The sequence below is a fragment of the Myiozetetes cayanensis genome, unplaced genomic scaffold (genome assembly GCF_022539395.1).
Source record: "Myiozetetes cayanensis isolate MyiCay16 unplaced genomic scaffold, myiCay2020 scf7, whole genome shotgun sequence".
Classification (NCBI taxonomy): Eukaryota; Metazoa; Chordata; class Aves; order Passeriformes; family Tyrannidae; genus Myiozetetes; species Myiozetetes cayanensis.
The window spans coordinates 26,893,042-26,915,771 of NW_026087964.1; the positions used below are offsets into that span (position 1 = coordinate 26,893,042).

General features: G+C 35.9%; 1 protein-coding gene across 3 annotated transcripts in view; it reads left to right on the forward strand.

Moving 5' to 3' along the window:
* Nucleotides 1-17,169, forward strand: part of MICU3 (mitochondrial calcium uptake family member 3) — a 48,556-nt gene extending 31,387 nt beyond the window's left edge. For 2 of the 3 annotated variants that reach the window (XM_050337605.1, XM_050337607.1), the window contains 5 exons: nt 13-113; nt 1,471-1,642; nt 4,800-4,908; nt 5,851-6,008; nt 13,894-17,169. In XM_050337605.1, the coding sequence (XP_050193562.1) occupies nt 13-113; nt 1,471-1,642; nt 4,800-4,908; nt 5,851-6,008; nt 13,894-14,004 (651 nt within the window). In that variant the 3' untranslated portion in view covers nt 14,005-17,169. Of the gene's footprint in view, nt 1-12; nt 114-1,470; nt 1,643-4,799; nt 4,909-5,850; nt 6,009-8,938; nt 9,014-13,893 lie in introns of all 3 variants that reach the window. The other variant, XM_050337606.1, reaches the window with a different exon arrangement.
* Nucleotides 17,170-22,730: the final 5,561 nt, after the last annotated feature.

The following is a 22,730-nucleotide window of genomic DNA, read 5'->3' on the forward strand; positions in this document are numbered from 1 at the left end:
CTAATATTTAAGCGTGCTGATGATATTTCAAGTTCACTGTCAGATACTACACTGCTTGTACACTTTTTCGGCAAAAAAGGGAAAGCTGAACTGAACTTTGAAGATTTTTATAGGTGAGTCTCAACTTTATTAATTCCCTGTAAAAAATATTTGCATTGTTCTTCTAATTAATGTGTATTATATTACTATACCCATAGCTTATGCAGGCACATTTATAAGGTTTATGTTCCCTATGTGTTATATATAAAAAGAGCAAAATAAAACAATAAAAACTCATCTTCTAATGCTGCCACATTGGCAAATTTTGTTAGCACTTGTGGGCATAATTAGTTTGGGATGGAGAGGTTATATCCCAGCCCTGCCCTTATGGGTATGTAGGAACTCTTTCTTTGTTTTGATTTATTTTTTATGCAAAGATTTTCTGAAGATATCATGCAGACACCTTAGATCAAACTTCTTTGGGTAGAAGTGAAAACACAGTGGAAGCTATTGACTTAGTTATTATGACAGCAAAAATAGAATTTTAAAGTTTAAAAATATAGGGAGAGTGCCATCAAAACAGAACAATAAAACCATGTGCTTTAAATACTCCCAGTACCTATTGTCTTTATCACTTAACTGTGCATTCCAATCAATTTGTATTTTTCAAAATATTTTGCCTTAAATGAGAAGTCATTAGAAATATTCGGTATTTCACAGAATATAAAAAACCGTATCATCAAATCAAATCATGGTTGAGTTCAAAATAGAAAGCAGTAAAGGTAACTTTTCAAAAGGTAAAATGTTAAATTGCTACAGGTTTTGTGTGACAGTCAGATGAACATGAACTCCCAGTACACTATTGTGACCAGAGAAATAATTTCCCTCTTCGTTGTATGACCAGGTCATCAGGCAGAATTAGGGAAGTTACATATCCTTTTTGTAGGCAGCTGGTTTACAATAAAAAAAAAACCAACACCTCCCCCCCCCAAAAAAAAACACAAACACAAAACCAAACCAAAACAAAAACACAAACAAACAACCAAAAAAGGTTAGATTTAAAGGCTGCAAGATCTCATCATAGTTGGCTTGTGAAAAAGACAAAGGTAAGGTTAAATTGCAAACTGTAAGTAACTACACGGGGAATATATGTTGGGAATTATTTAGTACCATGATGGAATTTTGAGTTTAATATATACAAACAAAGATCAGTGACCTGCTGAAGAAGAAAATCGGGCAAATATAAACTAGAATTAAATTAAAAATGTAAGTATTAACTAATTTTAATCCTTACTAACATGTTTCATCGTTGTTAAGATCATTGTATTGATAAGAAAATATGTCAACAGAGATAAGGGATTTACCTTCTGCGCTGCAAAAGGAGAACTAATTTGTGTAGTGTTACTTGATTAATATTTTACCAGTCTGTTAAGAACATGAACAACAGAAATAGAAAGTGTAATGCTTTCTTCATGTTTGTTTGTGCTTCAGATTTATGGATAACCTACAAACTGAGGTTCTCGAGATAGAATTCCTTTCCTACTCTAATGGGATGAACACAATCAGCGAGGAAGACTTTGCCCATATTCTTTTGAGGTATACAAATGTGGAAAATACATCAAGTTACCTGGAAAACATGCGCTGCAGTATTCCAGAAGAAAAGGTAATTGTTAGCATTGGGCCACAGCATGCAGTCCCACTAAGATGAAAACATAGCCTTGTTGGACTGAATGAGATTCTGTCACTGAATTACTTAGTACCAGGATTTTATTCTGATCATAAGGTGTGTGTCTTGTTTTTCAGATTACGTGCTGAATAAAAAGTGGAAGAGTAAATAGGATACAATTGTGTTCCATAGGATTTAGCTAGTAATATTTTTGAAGTTTACGTAAACCATAAAAATATAGTTTAAATAGTATAAACCATACAACTTTAAAAAGAGCAATTTTCTAGCAGTGAAGTATTTATAAACCCCTTTCTTTCTTTTTTACTACTATTTTTTTGCACTACCACTGGACCAGCACCTCTTCAGAATAACACTGACACCTTTTGTCTAGTTGTTTTATAGTCTTAATAATGGATCACTTGTATATAATTATTGTTGGTTTGTGGTTTATATTAATGACTGAAGAGACAGAAATAATAATATAAACAGTAAAATACATGAGGTAGATAGTCCTTCATTTGTTTAACAACAAAGGTGTCATTAGAAGTGTATCTGAGAAATGTAGTGGCAACCAATAGGATAACATTAAAAGTAGCCCTTTAAATAAGGGCTGTTCTGGATATACTTCTTCTGTTTGTGTTTACAGAAGGAGATCAGATTCATCTGTCCTAGAAATCTAACTCTTCAATAGCTATATACTTTAATGGCATTGACAGCAGAGCTCGTGAGGAAAAGTAATAAATAGATTTGGACAGGTTTATTTGGTTCTGTCGATTTGAGAAATGAAATTGTAATTTCAGTCTTCACAGTAAGTAAAATCAGACAACTGACCTGAAAGAAGCCCACTCCAAAAATCAAGTTTTCTCTTCAGATGTCTGGATTATCTGACTCTTCCTGTGGTTGTACAGCAGTTAGGGCCACTGAGAGATAAATACAAGAGGGGAGTGAAAGATGGAAGCAGGGTTGTCTCTTTTCACCTGATTAGGCATAAGATGCAGTGGTAAAACTGGTGTCAGTTCCTGCTCAGTGACCCTTTCTGAGTTCCTGGTCTAGCTGCTGAGGCGCTCAGTTCTACTTGCCATTTAAAGGTATTATTCAGAGACAAGATACTGCAACAGAACTGCTAAAAAGCTCTTTCTGCGTGGTTCCAAGATGGAAATCTGAAAACAAACAAATAAAACCAAACAAAAACCAACAAACAAAACAAAAACCAACCAACAAACAAACAAAAACAAAAACAAAAACTACAAAACTCTCACTCTTGGGCTTGTATAGCAACAATGATAGAAGTATCACTTGGAAAACTGAAAATAATGACAGTTGTAGGTATAGAGAAATACTTTGAATGACAAAGGTAAGGTTAAGTAAATACAAGTACAGACACTTTCTTTTGAACACGAGGAAGTATTCTTTGGAGGTTCTCTAAGTCTTCCAATGTCACCATTCTGATAGCAAGTATTCCACAGTAGTTTCCTCTTCTTGACTTCTGGTGGAGCCATCAGTCAGGGAAAACTTTCATGTAGAAAGCTGTGTCACTAATTCACAGGTTTCCTTATGCTGCATTCTGGGAATATGTTGGCACAAGACCAGTGACATATATCTGAATGGCATATATATGTTCACCTCCATTAGGTGAAACGAGACACTGCTGTTTTTCATAGCTTCGTATCACTGGCTTCTGTAAATGTGGTGTTAGTACAGTGAAAAAACTGAATCCCTGTGGCATCTCTTATGCTGGTCACATTCTCATTTTGAAAATGGTATTTTGCCTCTTATTGCCATGGAGGCATTGTTCATACATTTGTACTTTCTTATACTTGTAATAACATTAAATTTGAAAATTATAGAATGTGATCTCTGTTTTATTACAGTGATATGCTGCAATACTAATACTAACCAGAGGATTCCATTTAGAAGAAAAATTAGTCGAGTCTGTAAAGTAATAGGCAGCTACTCTCACAGTTAGCGATGTTAATCTTTCAGGGCCCCATATGAAGAAGCCCCTAAAGCAACATGATGATCATTTGCCATATTGTAATCACATTAAAATATTCAGCTGGCATGCTGCCTGCTCACAAGATGTTTTCCTCCTTTTACTAACTAGATGCCAAGCAGTGATTCATTTAAGCTGGCATCTTGAATTACTACAGATATCAGCTCCTGAAGAAAGGCTATGCATTTTTAGCAGCACTGGTGTGTTAATATGAGTTCTCCTTGCTGTAGTAATATATAATCTGTTCCTATAAATAAAAAAGTTAGCTTCCTTTTTGTCATGGTTTAACCCCAGCCAGCAACCAAGCCCCACACAACTGCTCGCTCACTCCCCCACCAGCAGGATCAGGGAGAGAACTGGAATGGTAAAAGTGAGAAAACTTGTGGGTTGAAATAGAGACAGTTTAATAGGGAAAGCAAAAGTCATGCAGGCTTAATTCAAAGTCTCAGTTTAAGGTCTCTTTTAGAATTGATTTAGAGATAGTATATCAGGTCTTTGGATTTGTAGCTGAGAGAAGAGCAGAACAAATATAAGGAAAGAGGATAAAGTAAGCTATTTTAACAGTGTTTTCAAAGAAACTTTCACAGAACATATTCTGAAGTCTGGTCAAAATGCAAAGGATTTTTTTAAAAAGCTGAACAAGCCCTGTAGTACTTGATTCTTGGAGTATCAGCTGAAGAGACTTGCATGTTTAAATCTGGATATGTAAAAATTTCACCTTAAAGTACAGGCTTAAGGTAGATCATAATATGTATTTGTGAATTCATTCAGTGTATTTATGTGAGCACATGCACTCACATATATTTAATAGTGGTTTGCAGGTTTTCAGTAGTAAACATACTCCACTATTCATATAAACCTAGACTTTGTGTTGTGTCATAATAAATCCTGGAATTCTTAAATACTGCCTTGAACAATGGAACAGTATTTTCAACTTCTCTGGTGAAAATTGCTGTCCATTGCAGTTGCAAAGAAGGAAGACATTTTGCATTCCTCAAGGGACTCCAATTCTTTACTTCATTGAATCTTACTAGAAATCTCTCTTTTTTTAATAGGTGTATCTGTTTGTAAATGAAGTAGACATATATAACTGCAAGGTTTGTGTGTTCAGTTGTTCCTACTACTGATAATTCTTATGGTGCATGTTGTTCTTTTTTTTAGGGTATCACCTTTGAGGAATTTAGATCGTTTTTCCAGTTCTTGAACAATCTAGAAGACTTTACAATTGCAATGCAAATGTATAATTTTGCAAGTCGTTCCATAGGTCAAGGTAATTATTTATATTTTTTAAAAAAACCCTTGATAACAATATAGAAATATTGACAAAAATGCAAAAATGTTTTGTAGTTCCTAGTTTGTACTTTTAATGTCTCCAGTAATAGGCTAAAAAGGGTAGGACTCCAGCTTTAAGAGGAGAAGGTTCAATCATATCATAAGGGATATTTTGCCAAGTCATATAAGTGGTGGATAAGCTGAAAGCAGAATAGTTGTTCATCAAATCCTACAATACAAGAGTTGAGGCACTTGATGACACCAGTAAGAGATCAGACTAAGGCAAACAAAAGCATTTCCTTACAAGTGAGCATCTGGAATCTGGTTTCTACAAAGGTTGCAGAAGGAAACAGTGTCAGAAGGTCTGAAGCGGATTAGATTTTTTTAAGAAACCAGTATGTGGCTGCTAAAAGAACTAGCCATGTATGTACTGGCTAAAAATCCTTAATAAAAGAGTTGTGATGCTTGAGGGTGCAAGGTGAATGATATGTGGTAAGACTTGTGTGCTCTCCTCAAGTAGCCTCTTCAGTCTGACAAAGTAACACCAGCACAGTCCTACCTCATGTCCCTTCCAAAGAATTATATCATTTTCTCTGTGCTGTATTTCTTGGATTCTTTTTTGTGTCAAATAAATAAATCCCACATATGTGACATAGATTTACTTATATGATCTTCTGGTTTTGTTACTGCATGTAGTGTAGTACATGAACTGTTATATTTTGTGTAAAATAGTTGATACCAATTAAGCAGTGTCATTTTGTTTCAGTTGAGAACTACTTGATTCAGAACTGTAAAATTCAGTCCCAATTTTCACACTTTCACATTTAGTGTTTAAATGTGAGAACTCAAAAGTTTACTTGTATTTCACAGTATGTTGTCCACAAAGTACCATTAACTCAGTGGGTTTTAAAATTTTTTTTCTGGTGTTCTCCTTATGCAGATGAATTCAAACGTGCTGTGTATGTAGCCACAGGTGTGAAGCTTTCACCACATTTGGTGAACACAGTGTTCAAGATTTTTGATGTCGACAGAGATGACCAGCTGAGTTATAAAGAATTTATTGGGATTATGAAAGACAGACTCAATCGAGGGTTCAGGGTAAGGATTCTAATTTTTATAGTTACCTTAGTTGACTTTACTACTTACCGCTACTTTAGCATCTTTAGCACATGTAGATTTCAAACCAGCAGTGCATGTGTTTTATAGAAATACTGAAGCAGTCTGTAAGATAAAAACCTTCCTAAATTCTTGATTTTTTTTTTTGCTAGAAAGCAATACATAGAGGATACAATACACCTTTATCAAACCAAATCACAGATGAGAAATCCTCTGCATACTGTCATTTCATCCATACTGTTTGATTAATAGATTAGCATTAAGAATTTTAACAAGAGTAGCAATTATGTCTGGGTTGCTTGCAGAGAAAAGAGAATTTGTCTCTCTCAAGCTCTGGCAGTTTAGTAAAGGTCAAACACTGGCTATTATAAGACATAAAATAGCAAGTGTTGATAATAACAGTTGGAAAGAGTTGCAGCAGAAGATAGTTTTAAATTTTCAAATAAAGAATCAGTGGTGATGAACAGTGTTGTATTCTAGTTCAGAGTTGCTTTTGATAATTAAACCTTGCATATAATACATTCAATTATAATAATTATAATAAGCTAGAGGGCAGGAAATTACTTGCAGAAAATTTTCATAGGGAACAATGATGAATGTGTAGACCTTGCTGCCCTCTTTAGGTTCGGTATAGCGCCAGGGGAATTTTATAGTAACAGAATATTTTTTTAATTAGAGTATGATCAACAAAAGCCTTTTTTTATATATATGATAGGGGTTAACATTAACTAAACATAAAATGGTGTTCTTACTGACAACCTTATCACTTAGACATAAATCTTAAGCTGTATTATGGTTCTTAGATTCACATTTCGGTATGTTATTTCTGTAATTTAATTTCAGTTATTTTAGTTAGCTTCCTAAATACAGTGTTAGAACTTTCTGTGGTGTTGAGTTTAATAGTTTACTTGTTATTCCTGTAATATTATGATAGAACATAAAATGTGGATAACAACCACTGCATTTGTAACAAACTTATTTCCTTGTTGGTCCTCAGTTCCTTTTAATACGGTGTGGGAATGATGATTGTTTCATAATTGTTTTGAGATGTTTGGCTGTGTGTTTTAATTGTTTACTAATTGTAAGTGTGCAGTGTATGTTAATTTACCAGAAAATGGTCTGCTTACTAAGTAATTCTTGTATTATATGTTTCTATTTCACAAAATGCATGACAGAAATCACATATAATCCTAAAAAATCTGTATCATCCAGCACTATTCAGTCTCATGAATGTATCTTTCTTTTCCCTAGACCACTATAAAATATTCCAGTGGACTGTAAAAGAACTATAAGGAATAGCCAAGAACATTCAGAAGAATAACAGTCTTTCAAAATTACATGTCTAATTTTAATAAGATACTAAATACCTCCCAAATTGGATAGGAGTTCATCATGATTTGGTCCTCTCATTCTGTTAAATGCATTCTCTTCATTAATCAGTAGTATTACGAGACAATTACAGTACCAAACTGAGGAACTACAATTTCCAGTAAGTTTTCATAAGTGTTACAAAACACTGATTTTTCCAAGAGTGGGTAGTAGTAAAAATTCTGCAGAAATTTGCCTTTTCAGTTTAATAAACACCCACCACCCACTCCAGTCTTGGTTTAGAATGAAAAGTAGAAAACAAGTAAGAACCTTTTTCACAGAACAAATTGGTGAAGGTGTCATTGATTGCTTCCTGTTGTTTGTACATTAAAAGTGAAACAATATTTAATGTGTCCATAACAAGTGAAAATTGCCCTCTTGCTCCTACAGTGTGGAGGCACAAATGTTGTCTTGGTGCTAAATCAAAACTAACAAATCACTAACCTCTTCTTTATCAATAACTGTGTTTTCCATCCATACAAAGATTTGGTCAGTTCCATTATACAGATAAAAGGTCATAACAGCTTCTACTTATGCAGTATTTTGTAGCAGAATAGAAATCTTTGCCATGAGAAATAGAAACCTGTTTACAAAGTATAAATGCCCAATTTTAATGTAAAGTATCCCACAATTAACATCTATCCAAATCAATGTAGTGTCTGATTGTCACTCTAAAAACATCCAAAAATAACAGTTTCAGCTAGGCCTACGATTTGAAGTATGATTTTACAGTTAATATCTTATACTTAGCAATTCAACATTTTTAAAAGTTGTTTTGCTAAAATGTTTGCCCAGAATCTTCAGGGCATAACAGCGTTTGGTACCAAGACCAGGTATTTTAGAAAAGCGCATTTTGTGGTTATGTAGTCAGACTAAAGCAAACATATTAAAGAGCAAAGAGTTACACAAGTCCAACGAAAATGGAGCTCTGAAACATCAGTCAGAACCTACCAAGTTTGTCATATTTAAAAGCTTAGCCATGACTTTACAAACTTGGGGAGGATCAAGTGCTACCTTTTATAGGAACATAATAAATATTCATTTTAACATAAATTTAAATACAGTTTTGGAAAAGTAAACGTCTTAAAGAGTTTATCAAATGACATTTCTCTCTTTCTACAATTTAGTAGCATAACCTGAAACCTTGTTTTTGGTTTTAGTAGTTTGAAACCAAGTCATATGTTAAGCTGCCATCAGGTGGTCATTCAGAGTACTGCCATAAACTTACTAAAATGTTCAGACATGAAAAGCTTTATTTTTGCTTAAAGTTCAGTTAAATTAGTTATTTCCTTTGTTTTTATTAATTTAGAAATATATAGGAATATTCCCTTTCCTTTATAAATCCCATTTTTAAACTGAAAGACTTGGAACTTAATGACTAAATCATAAACGTTCTGCACAACACATACTGTACTGTATCTCCTAGCTATTTGTCACTTAAAGCCATTTTTTTGTATTTTCATGATACCGTTGTCTCATGCTTACCTCTGGCTGCCTTCACATGTTGTCTGCATCTGCGCACTTCTCCATCTTCTGCTCCACAGGGCTACAAACCTATACAGAGGTATACCACTTTCAAATCCTGCGTGAGGAAGGAACTCTATAGCAGATAAATGACGGTATGTGTTAGCCACCCAGTCTGAGTGTGCAGGCATGCTTGCAAGAGTGGCTGAATGTTTAGCTGTCACTGCTTTGTTTCCTGTTCAAAAACTCAGGAGAAGGTTATCTGACTGCAAGCAAAGTGGTAGCTCAAAGCATCACGTTGTGGTTTTGAATGAAGCAATTGAATTTTATGCTGTAGTTGGTAATGACTAATTCACACTGTCACTGTTTTGTAAGCCAGCTGCGATTTTGTATTGTGTTCGAAACGAGGAAAAGTATTCTTTCATAGTTTCTGTTGCTGTTTTCTGTCTGTCCTGTTACCTCTTCTCAGGTAATTTCCCAGATACCTATAGTTAATAAGGATTTACCAATGAAGATTGTAGAGGCAGATTTTTCTGACTTTTAGTAACTTGATTCTACTTCAATTTATACTATTAGACTTTTGAAAGTAATAATCATTTTTGGCTTGATTAATGCTATACCAGCAATTTTCAAAAATCAGCACTGTGTCCACACACAATCACCATGACTGTTTCCACGTATGCACCACATGAATGTCCATTCTTACAATTAGATTGTGCTGTGGGTTTCAGTGTAAAAACTGGGGTATTCATATTCTGTAGCCATACTGTGAAAGTGTTTGTCACACAGTGGACACAGCAGACACTGTGTGTTAGTAGACATTTCCCTTCTTACCTAAAGCAAGAGTTTGTTCCTTTGTGATTTGAAGTTTTTTCCTAATTACATTTTAATTTTATTATTATTTTGATTAACTATTAACACTTTTAAAATTATGCTTCCTTTATGAGTCTAACCCAAATACTGAAGCATTTGTACTAATATGTGAGGGACAGAACAGGAAATTTGATCTTAATAACCAAAGCGTCTGGTTTCTCCATTTTATTAATGGGAAGTGTAAGTGACTAATGAAATAGTTGAAACAACATTTTAGTAATCCAAGTTGCTAGTCACATTAGAGGAAAGTCATGGCTTTAAATTAATTTTATGTAACTTTGTATCTTTGAAACTTTTTACTCTCAAAGCTTCCTTTCTTGTTTTCCCTTGTATTTTAAAAAATGATTTTTAGTAGTACTTTTTGTCTTTTTGACAAAACCCATATTGCAGTTGCATGTCAAGTATTGTTTAAACTATAAACTTTTCAAGATATGGAACAGCTCTTACAGGAAACTGGCAAAATGCTATACAGTCATGATGCATCCCTAATAATAGCAGTGAAGGGTATGTGACCTAGTGGAAAAAAAATGCAGTGACACAAAGGAATCCAGTACCTAATCATCAGACCTAATAAAATTATCTTGGTGGCAGAAAGGTTGTAAAAGCATCAAGTTTACATACATCAGTACCTTATCAGATCTGAACTCAGGCAATAAATTTATAGGCTGAGATGATGTAAACTGGGAAAAAAACATACAGTGGAGATGTTGTTCAGTTTGTATAAAGTCATTCTCAAGAAAAAATTTGAAGTTGAATAATAGTATGTTTACACTACACACTGGGAGACAGAGAAACCAAGTTAATTCTCAGAGCATGGTCTTGGCTACAGGCAGCCTCACTGACATAGTGTAGAAACTTTTGGTTATTTACGCTGCTCTTCTTCCCAGCTGGAGCTCCTGGATGCTATTAATGAAAATTCTTCTTGTACCCAAGCTTTCTTGAAAAGGTCTATATCAAACATTTGTTGCCTGTGCACTGAAGAATGCAGTGTAAGCCTTACTTATTCCCTGTTTCCTGCTGACACATTAGTTTGCTACTACTCTTCACTTAAGCAACTGGTTGTCTCTTCATGAATTAAAATCATAGAATCACAGAATTGTTGAAGTCAGAAAAGACCTCAAGTCCAGCCATTACAGTGACATAACCAGTTGTTGACTGTTCAGAGTTCCTTCTTGTGCGAAACATTCCATAACTCATAATACTTTTTCAAATTCGTTGTAAACTTCTACTAAAGTTCATTATTAAGTGCCACTTAATGGAAGTGGAAGCTTTAGCCAAAGCATGTGAAGTGATTTAGTGAAAGTTACTGAGGAGAACAGAGATAGTTTCCTTGGAAAGCCTGTAACAAGTGTGTGGTCCCTGAAGGGCACACAGCCTGACCCAGCATTGGCAGGTACTCCTTTGTATACACTGCAGGGAGAACTGAAAAAAGGATGTTGGGAGAGAGCTGCCTAACAGAGCATAGAGGAGGACTCTGCTTTGAATGTCTTGTAGAAGGATTATGAAGGAAATTTCTAACAAAGGCCTTTCAAAGTTAATTTCTGAAAAGAGATGCTAGAAGGCAACTTAAGAAGGGATTCAAGTCCATCTAAAAGTACTGTTTGCCAAACTATTTGCATGGTCAGTAGATGTGATAGATATTTAAGCCAAAATTCTGATACTGACTTCTAAAGTATTGAAACAAAGTATTGATATTACATGTCACAAATGTAAATCTAGAAATTAAGTTCTATATACCAGTCCTGAGACTCTTAAGACATTTTGCTTTAAAAGAACTGATTTCAAAATATTCTGAATGTCGTGGGTTTCAAAATTTCTGATTTAAGGTTTTTAGGAAGTAATCGTTAATAGCTGAAAATAGTGCCTTGAGACAGACTGAGGAAGGAAATTTCATTTTGAGAAAGACATGAAAAACTGAAGCATGGATTCAGAATCTCATGTCTATCTGTGTTCCAACTATAAACTGTTATCTTCTGTAAACACTTCATTCTGTCAAGTGAGATTAAGTTTGTCATGTAGCTAATATTTTCAAAGCTTTTCATTTCTATACTATCCTAGTACACAGCAGTTGAATACATCTGTTGTAAGCTTAAAAAAAACTAAAAGAGGTTGTTGCTTATTACTTGAAGAGACTTTTGCTTAGCTCTTCTCTAAAGTAGAGAAAGTGAGAAGCTTGTGATTAGGCACACCTTACTGATTTACCTTACAAAAGTAATTGGAGATTACAGAACCTGGGCTTTTGAGTCTAAACCTGACTAGAAGCTTAAAAGTATACCTGAATACAGTGGGAGGAGAATGTTCCAGTGAAATGTGAAAGCATTGCAGAGTGTGTGACCAAAATGATTTCTTCTGTGGATTTGGTACACTGACAGTAGATACAAGAACAGTGCATACATTATAAATAACACTGTTCATCTGAACAGTCAGTGTATTTCAGCATTTCTTTTAATGACTTTCATGAACATTTCTCTGAACTTGTTTTGTAAAATAAAAAAGGTGTACCTTAAAGCACAAGTTAATCAAGTGAATGTACTTTTGTTAAACAGTGCAGTGCAATTTGCAAATAATGCATTTTTTCACGAGATCGATTACAAATTTCTACTAAATGATGCATTCATGTAAGTATTGTTTCTAATATTTAAAGTCTGGATTATATATTACTGTGGATTAGATTGTTTTCTGTATATTTACAACTTCTCCATAAAATTCTGTGTTTTTTAATTAAACAAGATGAGTGAGAATAATTAATGAATATAGGCTTCACTGTCTAACGATTGATTTTAATGTACTGCAGTGTTGCAATATTTTTAATAGCTTTACTTAGTTCAACCAAAACAAGGTATTGGACAATCTCTCATCTTGTGTCCTGGTTTTGGCTAAGAGACAGTTAATTTTCTTCCTAGTACCTGGTACAGTGCTGTGTTTTGAACTCAGGATGAAAATAATGTCACAGTGATGATGTAGTTGCTACTGAGCAGTGCTTACACTAAGTCAAGGACTTCTCAGCTTTTCCTGGGGTCCTCCGCACCCCAGTGAGGAGGCTGGGGGTGCACAAGGAGTTGGGACAGCTGACCCCAGCTGGCCTGAGGGATATTCAATACCATGTTGTGTCATGCTCAGCAAATAAACTGGGAGGAAAGCTGAGTGGGGACTGCTGCTCAGGAACTGGATGGGTGTTGGTTGAGGGGTGGTGAGCAGTTGCATTGTGCATCACTTGTTTCCTATATTCTAATTCTTTTTTCCCTTTTCTGTTAAACTGTCTTTTATCTCAGCCCATGAATTTTAGGGGGTTGGATTTGGTTTTTTTCTGATTCTCTCTCCAGAGTGGGGGGAGTGATGTTCATCTGCCTACCTGTTTAACCTGTAACACCTTGATACTGTAACTGCTTGCCTCCAGATACTGTACCTAAATTGTCATCCATCTTAGAAATTAAAATTACTTGTAAATGTTTTTTACTTTCCTATAGCAATTATAATTCCTGTTTCTCCTTTAGCTTCTTTCCCCATTTGCCCTAATACTTAGTACCTCTCCATCTTTCTACACCTGCTGTCAAAACAGGCTTGTGAAGTTAGGAAAAGTGAAAGAAATAAGATCCAGTGATAATTACAGATAGCATAGAGTCTAGTGAACCTCCCAGGCCAGCCCTTGGCCAGTATTCTTCTCCATTCAATGGGCACTTATTCATGTTGCTGAACTACAATGCACTTTAGGATTAAGGTAACCTCGTATAGAGAAGCTTTCGTGTCATCTGCCTATCTTGTATTTGGCTTTTCCTGATGCCTCAGTTTAATGAACATTAGTAACTTTCTGTGCTTTTTGTTTGGTGTCATAAGTGAACTTTTTAGTACACTGTCAACACAAGCAAGAAACAAAACTAGAGAGGGAGCAGGACTAAAGAGCAAGTTCTTTCCTGCAGCTTTTAATATAAATAGGCTATCTGTTGAATGCTAACTGTGTGCTGTGAGATGAGGATGCATTTTGAATACTGAACCTGTGTATGGATTTATAACCCTCATTTTACAGAAGTAAATTTGATCTTTCATTATTTTCATATTAAAATATCTATCTAGTGTGTATGAGTCTGAGTAGAATTTAATGTAGAATTAAGGCATTTAGTGAATGATATCTTTTTTTTAGTTGTATGTTTTTCACTTTTCACAGGAGACTCCAAAGTATGGTTGGAAGGAATATTACTCTTGTGTGATGACTGTAACCAGTGAACATCTCAGAGATCTGTGGAAGCAATTTCGGAGACAAGATATGCTGAGATAAAGGAAGGAAGAAGAATTACCTGCACTGGCTAGAAATACTTATTCCTATGAATTCCTAATGAAGAACAAACTAACCCAGGTGAATTGTGAATCTTCCAGCTGCAGCAGAAAATACAGGACTTCTTTTCCACTTAGTGTAGTGATCACCAACTCTTAAAACTGCCTTTCAGTATGTATTTTATTTAAATGACGAACTAACTATTACCTGAGTGACAGAAGTCTTTTTTTTTAAGAACACCTTTTGAGTATTATTTTTTTATTATTTTGAGATAAGTTTGTCATTTAAAAAAAATGCCTGGGTAGGAAAATGTTTTGGCAATGAAGAGAAACTCCCTGCATCAGCTTAGACTGTGAATTTGCTTTCAGAAGAGCACTACTAAAAATTTGTGCTAAACTGAAAATGAGAATGCATTAAGTAGCATAACAATTATGTATGAGTTGAATGGACAAATTAAACTCTTAGGAGCTGTTATTTTAAAAAGAGTAAAGCTGTTATGGTTATAATGTGAATGATAGGTATTTACCTAGGAAAAGTACTGTATGAACTATAATGTTCAGATTCTCCGAGTCTTATTATTATGTCTATTAATTTATCCTTTTGAAAAATAATAGGGATTTTATGATGTCTTAAAAGCAGTACGTCAAAGAAAAGTCAAAATGTTCATATTCATGTTAAGTAACAGATACTTTGTAATATTTATTATAAATTTTATTGCCATACACTGATATGTTTCCAGTAGAGTAAAACTTCATGTGTTTCTTGTGAATAGTGCACCTTTGTATGAAGCGGCACTGAGTAGAAATTATAGTTGTCTAATTTGCTACTCTGGAATGCAGTATCTGAAAACAAATAACTTGTGTTTGTGTCAAACAAAAGAGCAAAACAAAACATGATTGCATGCAGCAGTATGGAAAAACATTAAGTAATATTATTTGAATACCACATGTGAAACATCAGACATAGATTAGGCTGTATAAAGGTTGTGGAGAATACAGGCCATCAGTAGCCACTACGATCTGTCATGCCCTCTAGGTTTAAATGTTACTGAAACAGTGGTATGGACACTGTTATATTGGTTTTTCATATTCTCTAAGTTTATCATTTTCTATTCAACAACAGCATTTTTCCTTACTCCCTTCCAAGATTGTCAGGAGGTATGAATTCAGTGCAAACAAAGAAGAACACATATTTTTATACCCTTCTGGAAAAGGTTCACTGGACATTGAATAATTCTGTATCTGTCCTGGAACAATCTGTGCCTTGAAATCTTTCTAGCTGAATACACACACACCCACACTAAAATGTCAATAAATTGTTATCAGAAAGGCAAATACTTGGTAGTCACACAATCAAAACAGAACCAAAATAATAGTTTTAAATATCTAATTACCCCAAATATGTGAAAGCAAACTTTTTAAAATTTTATTCAGTGCACATGTTGCTAAAATACCATCTTAGATCTTATATCACATGTGACTAGATGTGTAGCATTTGTGTAAGTGGACCTAAGTTTAGAAATGTTTAATTTATAGTAAGATTCATCTCTGGTAAAAAAATAAAAACAAAATAAGAAGGAAGTTTTTTTTATTAAGAAATTCCACACTGGGAAGTCTAGAAAAAAGTGTGCTAGGTGGTGGCTAAAAACAACAAGCCAGTTTAGAAAACTATTGAAGGATGATACTTTAAGTTAATATTTCATGATAAAAACTTGCAAAATTTCAACCTTGGTGTCTTTAAGCTACTTACAACAACAAAAAAAAAATCAAATAAATTGGGATAAAGGTTCTTGAATTGACACAGCAGAACACATACAAGCTGCAATCCCTGTGTGATCATGTAGGGAATCAACTGTATTCAGTGTATTGTCTTGGTACGCAGAACTGTCTCACTGCTTCTTGTCAGCATGTAAAAAACCCAGTTTGCTTCTTCAGTGATGAAGGACAAAAAAAAGGGAAGAAATGATAGGGAGTCATTGAAGGGCTCCCATCTTTCTGTTTTGTTTACTACTGCCCACTCACAGTGATCCTTCCCTTGGAGGAAGCAGCAGTACCATCACCATTTTGATCCTCCACTACCCTAGGCAATAGTGCACTTTGCATTTATGGCTGACTTGAGACAATTTTGGCATTTTTCTATATATTTCATAACTGTAGTCACTTAATATAAACTAGAATGTGAAAGTGTCAGATTAGTTTTTAAGAATATTTTTCCTCATGTTTAATAATGTTATTTAATATAAATATCAATATATACCTATAATGTTGTTTATTTCAAAATAAATGCACTTGAAACTAATTTTCTTTGCAGTATATGTCATTCAAATTCTTTTGTCATAAAATAATCTTTATTTTGGTAACACAAAATGTGTAAGCACTTTGAATTAGAGCATCTCACAATCACAAAAAAATAAACTTGTTTTCTTCTTTTGGTCATCTCTTTAGATAGCTTTGCTTTTCTGCCGCAGAATTCTGTATAAAAGAGCTGGAATGCAAGGACAGGTGAAAACAAGGCAGGGCAATGGCACATGCCATCTGCTATAGAGGCACCCCTTGGATAGGCAGCAGTCACTGTGCTCAGTAAATTCGTAAATTATTCAAAATCTGCCAAATTCCTGGCAGCAGAGAAAATGTGTATGCTGCCGTGAAGTCATGTGAAAAGTTGTGTAAATTAAGGCTTTTTTTAAAACCAGCTCTTGTTCTCCTCCGTAAGTTAAGAAAACTGTAATAGTGTAAGTGGATATTTAGAGGATGCTTTAGGAACTGCCCACTGATGCCCAGACCAGCTGGGATAAAATGGGAGCAAGTAAACCTGCAGCTTTGGGTAGCTTTGTGATACTAACTTTTGCCTGCTCTGATGAATTCCTAGTTCCTGGCAGAATATCCAGTACTACAAGCTCCTTCCTGCTAATCTTCAGATATTAAAGATTACACTGGCAGTTTCCTTCCTTGCTCATTTTGGCAGTAAGTTGATACAAACTACTTCCACTGCAGATTCTTGTGTTGTGTGACATGGAAAGCTATCAGCCTGAAGAAAAAGAAACACTACTGAACAGTAATTTGCAGAATTTTGTTGGTAATACTGCCTGGTCTCTATAGTTATTTGATCTCTTCTTGTCCACCTAAATAATGGAATACAAGTGCATTGAAATAAAAGTGGAAAAAATTATAGAGAAATTTTTCTTTTTCATTCAACATCGTGTGATATTCTTTACCTTATGATGTGTCTTGATTTCTTGTCCCAGTGAGGATATTTTCAAGACAGTTTCTGCAAAAGAACTCCAGACTAATACTTGCAGAAGGAAAGGAATCAGAGCAAGAGCTCACTGTTCAAAAATTAATCTGAAACTGATTTTTAGCAATACTAAGTCTGAAATCCCCTTAAAATCAAGCCAAAACTAATACGAATATTTTCTAATATGTGTGAGGTCTGAATGTAAAGTATTATTCCCTATATCTGAAAATCCATGGAAGTATTTGGCACCCTGAACCTGTCAGCAGATAATGCCCTTGGATATATTGCGTTCTTTTTCTTACACACAATTAAATACATGAGGGTGTGCTTTAATCTTGAATGGGTAATGTTAATTTTTCACCACTAGTTTGACTTAATGCTCCTCTGTGGGAGGAATTTATATTATTAGCTAGTAGCATTCCATAAAAATACTAGTCCCACTTGAATTTTTTTTTATTAAAATACCTAATTTTGTATATATAAATATTCATAGAAACAGCAACATATCACTCCTGGGATTTTTTAAATTCTAACCCTGATTCAGAAGCTACAACCTAGATTCAAAAGGAGTGCTATAAAATAAACTTTTAGGTATTCAAATCTCAGTAAAATACTGAGTCTGAAGTTAGTCACCTGGGCTTTCAAAAGAAATACATGCAGGGAATTGCACAAGATCCAGAAATACCTCAAACTGGTTTAAATCCGCAAACTAAACTACTCAGCCAGGCAGTGCTGACTACAGAGACATTGTAAGATGTTCCTGGGAGCTGTGCATTCTCATTTGCTTTCTTTAGTGGCCATTAGCATGTGTATGACAGTGGGGGGAGAGGGCTCAGTTAGAAAGTGACACAGCCAAAAAACCCGTGCAAACATACACACAGATACGATTCCATGAGAACAGCTCCCTGTTACAGGAGTGCTGGGGACAGCGGGTGAGAGAGGATGGAGGTGCATTGCCTGGAGCAGAGGTGAAGGGCAGGATAGTGGCAGTCAGTACTTTTCGGGTGCTGTGAACCTTGCATCCTTTTCCATATCATTTCAAAAAGAGAGTGGACAAACTACTAAAACTGGCTTACAGGCTGGCAGTTAAAACATTTCCATCAGAAGTGGAAAGAAAGAAATTGTGGCTGTTCCTGCATTTTATGCAGACATATTCTGAGGATCCCCAGCAACAGAAAGCTTGAACTTAGGCAGGAATTTTATCCCTGGGCAATGGCCAAACCAAGATGTATGGCCAAGGAAAGAGTGGCTTAGGTCTCTCAAGGCATTTTGGGGCATTAGCTGTAGAAGTAGGTTTAAATGACCCTATCTAAAATAAAAAGGAGGTTGTCAGACTGATAGTTTTAAATTTAGATGTCTTCTTTTGGAGTCAACCATTAAGTCAGTTAACTTCTATTTCAAATGGTAGAAAGCACTGGATTGGTGCACACAGCATGGAATAAGGTTTCTTAAATACAGCTCTTGAGGGGTTTTCCACTACAGGGATTTTGATTTTTGCCTAAGCGGAGACCTCCTTGGGCCACTGTACAGATCTCCATTGCACCAGAACTAGTACTGATTGGAGCTAGTTTAGCTTTTTCCTATGTTTCCCACCTTAAGTGACAAAAGGGGAAGCAGCAGGGGAATGAAAATTCATAAATGGATGCATCTGAGAAAAAAACAATGCAATGAATAAACTACTGCTGAAAGTGACAGAAGAGTGGGTGGGTAATAACCCCAAATAGGACTTCAAAAAACTTCCTTGAAGGCAGACTCTGACAAATACAGTATTGTATCAATCCAGAGGTAGCAATCAAGACATTTGAGAAGGAACTTCATTTCTTGAAACAAAGCAAAAGAAAAAAAATAACCAAACCACCACAACACCACCAAACAAAAAAATTATATGACAACAGTTAGGTTTGGGTATCCAAACAGTTGCAAACAATTGAGTACTGAGCTCAGATGAAGGGAGAGCAAGAAGTTGAATACATCTGGGCCAGTCCTTAAATTAAAATACATTTGACAGCAGGACTGACACTGGGGAGGCTACTTAAGCTGCTTGTTTTCATGTAGCTGGGAGCCACAAACTATACACAGATGGTTCCTGACTCCAGCTGAGATGCAACATACATTTTCTAGGTGACACCTTATAGCAGAGGCATTGGAAAGAGGTTTCTTCTCCTTTACGTGATAAGCATCATCCAACACCTATAAGATAAGCGAGCAGCACAACCACTGTCCTGAAGGCCAGAGAGCATCCCTGTAAAGCTGCTGGTTCACCTAATTAGTGCCTTGTGCCTGTATGTCTGTCTGTCTGTATTCCTGCTTCTAGGTGCTGCTCTGTGTATTGCACTTGTGTAGGAGCAAATATGTATACTCCTGTCCTTCTGTCCCTCCTCCTCTTGCTGCTCCACTGAATACACAGGATGTCGTGGGCGAGAAAGTATTCCACCATATCAGATTGCTTACATAGGGGAGGACGTGTTCAGAGTCTGTAAACTATAAGTGCCTAGTCTGAAAAATACTTCTTAAATTAAGAACATTTTTGTGTGTGTTTATCAGTCACTGTATTGCATATACTTAGTCTGGGATTTTTGAAATAAACTAAATAATGAAAGTAATACTGAATTTAAAGAAAGCTATTATGAGTTTAGAAAATGAATCATCCTTTATTGCTAACTGACAAAGTTCAAGAAGCATCTGGACGATGCTTTCAGGCACATATTGTGATTCTTAGGGCTGTCCTGTGCAGGACCAGGAGCTGGACTTTGATGATCCTTGTGGGTCCCTTCCAACTCAGAATATTCTGTGATTCTGTGATTTTCAAACTGTTCTAGCACAGTAAACCTGTGACATCTTAAAATTAATTATCTAATAATGTGAAGTCTTTATTTTCCACACTCAGTTGTTGCAATGGTAGTCTTAAGAGTTCAGTGTAATTTTATAAACAAAATTTAATGAGCTAGATAAACATATGGTGTTTCCAGCTACAGATGCTCTCTTACTGCAGTACTGTGTATTCAATTCACGTACACATTAAGGAGAACACTGTTAATTTTCATAATCACTTTTGTGGCTCATTTTACTTTCTTATTTGTACTGTTTTTAAGTTTTATAACCTTTCAAACAGGCATAAAACTGTGCTCTGAAGAGACTCACTATGCCAAATTATCATTAACAGATCATTTTTCTCTTTTATATGTTAAATATTCTCCCTTTAAATTTCCTTCCATTTTGCTGCCATTACTTTATAAGATTGATTGTCAGGAACTGTTTATCACATCTTAATAAAATACATTCAAGACGTCTGTGTAACTTCATTAGACATATACAAACCTTCTACTAATGTTTGCTTTAGACAGACAACTTACTAACTACTACCAGTAGTTTCTTACTTCTTAAATGCACCAAAATGCTCTTAGCTATCTATACACAGTAAGCAGTGTAGGAATGCAGCATCACCTGACTATAAGTGTCAAAGAACTTTTAGCGTCAGCCATTGGAACAATGTAATTCTTTATTTAAAGATGGGTCAACAAAGCTGAGACTTGCAAAGGAGCAGTTTCTAATTAGGACTGCATGCTAAGGGTACCAAGATGCCTTCCTTCAGAAAGAGGCACAGTTCCCACACCCCCCTTCTGTATCTGAGCCCAGCTGGAATCTACGTTTCAGAGCATATGGAAGGAGAGAGCACCTGCTTTGCTAATGTCATCTGACCAAGGACCTTGTCAACTGGGAGGACGAAGGGGGGAAGCCAAGCATACAGATGCACAAACACAACAACGCTCCCAGAAGACGACAGCAGGGAGCCCTGGTCAGCCAGGCTGGTTGACAAGGTTATGTGGAGCAGGAAGCTGCTTGTTTCAACAAGATCAGCTGCACAAGGGGGTGTGCGATTTCACCAGTGAAACTTAGCCCTGACAGCCAAAGGGGAGAAAGGAACTTGACTGTTGGCACTCGTGCGAGTCCAGTGCATAGGCACTGTTGAAATTGCTGGTGGTTGGGCCAGAAGGCAGCAGCCACGTTTACCAGGGAGGAGACACTGGGTCTCTGGGCTGGGCTCCAGCAGGGAAGAGGATGCCCAGCCCCAGAGCTGTGCATGCAGGCCCCTTCCTCTAACATGCCTTCATGCTACCAAGGTCACACAACTGGATACAGGAAATAGTCAGACATGGTAATGTTAGAAATTTCCAAATGTATTCCAGGAGAGACACATTTAAAACAAAAAATCCACCAGCAGTACTTAGCATATACCTTGCCTGAGGAGAAAAGCTGAGCAGTATTACCACTTGTGACAAGAACATTTTGTTTCAATTTGCCAGACACCCAAGTTACCTCCTTAAACACTAGCTATGTTCAGCCCAGCTCCTGACAAGAAAATTAGCTTAATTTCCTCTATCTTTTTCTTATGAACATTTTCATGCAAGCAGCAATAAACTGTGCCCCAAGTAACCTCTCTCATGATAGAGAGAGGCAGCCCAAGAACAGTAATTGGGGAAACTTGTCCATTAACACCTAATGGATTTAGATTATACCAGTTTTTATTTCTGCCGTAGTAAAATTCTCCTTTGAATATGCTCACTCTTGAATTGTTCTGCTGTTACCTAAAATGTCTGTAGGTCATACCACAGAGGGAGGAAGAGGAGGAAAGGCACAGAAGAAAGGGTTTCTCATGGTCATCACCCATGAGTGATTAGAGTCATGGAGGGACTAGAAAGTAACTGTGGCGATGAAGGAGATATAGAAAGCCCATGTCCCTGGGGAGAAGACATGAGGACAGACGATTCTTTACAGCTTGGACCAAAGGATACTCCAAAGTAATTGGCAGTACCAGTCAAAGTAGGTTTTTTTGTCCCACCTAAATTAACGTGAGGTTTGCCTGTTTATTTCACTGAATGGGCTAATTTAAAATCAAATGACCATGATTTTGGAGCTCTGGTAAAGCATATGCTATAATAATTATTATTCATGCAATTAATAGCATACTAAATAGGAAAATTCTGATTATTGTGAAATCTTAGCAGTGAGCAGAGGGTGGTAGTGGCCATGGAAAAGTTAGAAAGCTGGGCTACACAAGCCCATTTTCATGAAGGGGTAATGAAAGGCCTCTGACCAGAAATTGTATGATGAATGTCAATTTAAGGTCTTTGTAACACATCACCTCTGGCAGACTGCCACCTCTCTATATGCATAATTTTGTATAATAACTATGATTTCAATGAATAAATTATTATGTTATAAAGTTTTCTCTAATTTTTATTGTGTTTCTCTGGTATGTGTTGTTGTTAATAAGCCCCATATCATAAACAGCGTTTTAAAAGGGTTTATAGGAAGAAGCCTTTCATAGCCCCCAAGGATGATGCAAAACCTACTTCACATATACAGCATCCAGCTGCGAACTTCTCATGGTGCAGCCACGTCTCCCTGGAAACACACAACACAATAGATGCATTATCCTTGGTACCTGAGAGAGGTCACTGTCATGTATTTCCAAATAAGTTCAAAAAACCACC